The sequence below is a fragment of the Helianthus annuus genome, chromosome 9 (assembly GCF_002127325.2).
Source record: "Helianthus annuus cultivar XRQ/B chromosome 9, HanXRQr2.0-SUNRISE, whole genome shotgun sequence".
NCBI classification, from domain to species: Eukaryota; Viridiplantae; Streptophyta; class Magnoliopsida; order Asterales; family Asteraceae; genus Helianthus; species Helianthus annuus.
The window spans coordinates 39,604,884-39,607,417 of record NC_035441.2 but is presented as its reverse complement, the minus strand read 5'-3'; the positions used below and the strand labels follow the sequence as shown (position 1 = coordinate 39,607,417).

The window sequence follows — 2,534 nt, the reverse complement described above, 5'->3', positions numbered from 1 at the left end:
AATCTGATTTTGTGAGGTATGATGCTTGGTTAATGAACAAATGTATGAACAATGAATGAGATGAAATCAATGATGAACACTGAGATTTATACGAGGAAAAAGCCCTTGATCTTTATGAGATCTCCGGCATAAAAAACCTCGGGTGATGGAAACTACCGATCACCAACTATATTGCATAAAAAAGATTACAACTTTGGAAGATATTGAGCTTGTTACAACGAATTCTAGTGTGTGTGTTTGAGAGCGAGTAGCAGAGGTTTTGGTGTTGAAAATTACTTGTTTTCTATCAGCTCCATACCCCCTACATAAGCTAACAAAAAGTCCTATTTTCTAGGAAGATCATGTCCACTCCATAACCGTTGTGAAAATAGCACATGTGGGGCATCTTGAAGGAATATTCCCGAGATTCTAGCTGAGAATTAGTCCACAACGTCCATTACCTGCATATAAACATTAAAAACGTGACAATTGTTAGAAATTATAAGTAATGTTAAGGATCCTGGATCCTTAGACTCTGGATCCTCAGACTCTGGATCCTCAGACTCCCTGCATCATCCATTAAGGATCCGTGATCCATGCTCAGTCTCAAGATAGATGATCCTTAGCATAAAATTCATGCCCTAACAAGTAATTGCTTGTTAACATCTGAAAACATGTTAACATTCCTGGCAGTGTGAATTGAGAGACCACACTAGCTTCCAAAAGTACTTGGATTCTTCCAAGCCACCCTCATGGCCTTTATGATTAATGCGAATCATGGCAATTAACATCAAGAATGATGTCTTAAAAGTATATCCGTTGAAGTGTTCTGCCTTCAGGCTAATGAGTGATTCTGACATAGATTGTTATATTTTATAACTTTTTGTCCAAAAAGGCGATGAACTATGTTCGACCCTTGAAATCATCGATCCAAGAGATCATAGATAATACTTGAATTATCCTAGTGACAAGGCATTTTGTGCCATCTAAATGTCCTTTGGGACGGGCCTTTTGTGCTATAGGAAAATGTCTTTATGGCATAGACAGTTGTGACTTGTGTCCCCTGTCTGATAAATGTAAGCGATTAAATCCTACTGGATAGCCAATAATGGTTCATTTGTAGCCTAGGAAATTCGTATTGACTTATGGTCTATATGGTTTATTAATACCATGACCATTTAATCATCGGATACGAAAATTTATTATATAATCTAAATAAATCATTATTGTTTGATTTTAGTAATCAAAACATGGCTGGCTCGGACGAGGTTAACATTCATCCGAAAGAAGGAAACAATAATGATACCAGAATAAATGTTACTGGTGCTGAATTACAAGTAATGATTGACATAGCAGTTGCTCAAGTTGTGGACAAAATGTTCAAGGAACCGAGTAATGTTCGGTCCAAAACTCATACAATGTCCCTATCACACTCGCATACTTCGAAAAAGGATGATTCTTGACATTCATCCAATCAAAAGAGTGAACCTCAAAGACAAGTTGTCATTAATCAGGCTCCCAAGTACAACAAGAGTTGTACTTACAAATATTCTGTCTCGTGTAAACCAAGAGATTTTACGGAAGAAAAGGGAGCTATCGATTGTATGAAGTGGTTGGATGAAATAGAAATTGTTATTGATATCAGTGGGTGTGCGAAGGAGGACATCGCTACATTTGTGTCTCAATCCTTCAAAGGCGACGCCTTAACTTGGTGGAAAGCTTTGGTGCAGTCCACAGGAAAGGTTCCCCTGTATAACCTTTCCAAGAATCAATTTGTTGATCTTATGAAGGACACGTACTGTCCTCAGCATGAAGTGGAAAGGATAGAGACTGACTTCCTCACTCTGGTAATGAAGGATTTGGATTGGAGGTCTTATGTGACCAGTTTTAACTCAATGTCGAGACTTCTACCGTATTTGGTCACCCAAGAACCTAAACGCATTGCACGTTTTATATGTGGATTAGCCCCTGAGATTAAGGGAAATGTCAAGGCTTCTAAGCCTGCTACTTATAGATCTGCTGTAGATCTATCTTTGTCACTTACTCTTGATGTTGTAAGGAGTAAGTCAAAGAAAACCACCGAGGAGGGGAAAAGAAAGAGGGAGGATGATCAGTCCCATCGCTCAAACAAAAAGAAGAAAGGAAACTCTGGTTTCAAGAAGGGGCAGTCGGATGACAAGCCCAGATGTAAAACATGTAATAAGAGGCACTTTGGAAAGTGCAACCAGGATCCACAAACTACACCTTGTGGAATTTGCAAGAAGAAAGGGCACAAGACGGTTGAGTGCTGAAACATGAAGGATGCAACCTGTTATGGTTGCAATGAAAAAGGGCATCTCAAGACTAATTGCCCTAAAAACGCCAAGAGGCCTGCTGAGGCAAAGAAAACCAATGCAAGGGTCTTTCAGATGAACGAAAGGGAGGCGGTAAATGATGACAACGTTATAACAAGTACCTTCCTCATTAATAATATTTATGCTAGAGTTTTATTTGATTCAGTTGCTGATAAGTCTTTTGTAGACCATAAGTTTAGTAAGTTACTGAATCTACCTATT

At 38.7% G+C, this 2,534-nt stretch overlaps 1 protein-coding gene across 1 annotated transcript; it reads left to right on the top strand.

The window, feature by feature from the left end:
• Positions 1-1,229: 1,229 nt before the first annotated feature.
• Positions 1,230-2,270, top strand: LOC110876356. Its single transcript, XM_022124527.1, has 2 exons — positions 1,230-1,376; positions 1,494-2,270. The coding sequence occupies exons 1-2, from the start codon at positions 1,230-1,232 to the stop codon at positions 2,268-2,270; spliced, it is 924 nt and encodes a 307-aa protein (XP_021980219.1).
• Positions 2,271-2,534: the final 264 nt, after the last annotated feature.

Excerpts from the sequence above, each read along its gene's own strand:
- LOC110876356 (XM_022124527.1), top strand. The coding sequence starts at position 1,230 with ATGGCTGGCTCGGACGAGGTTAACATTCATCCGAAAGAAGGAAACAAT. Across the intron at positions 1,377-1,493 it reads TGTTCAAGGAACCGAGTAAT|GCTCCCAAGTACAACAAGAG; the intron begins GTTCGGTCCAAA and ends GTCATTAATCAG.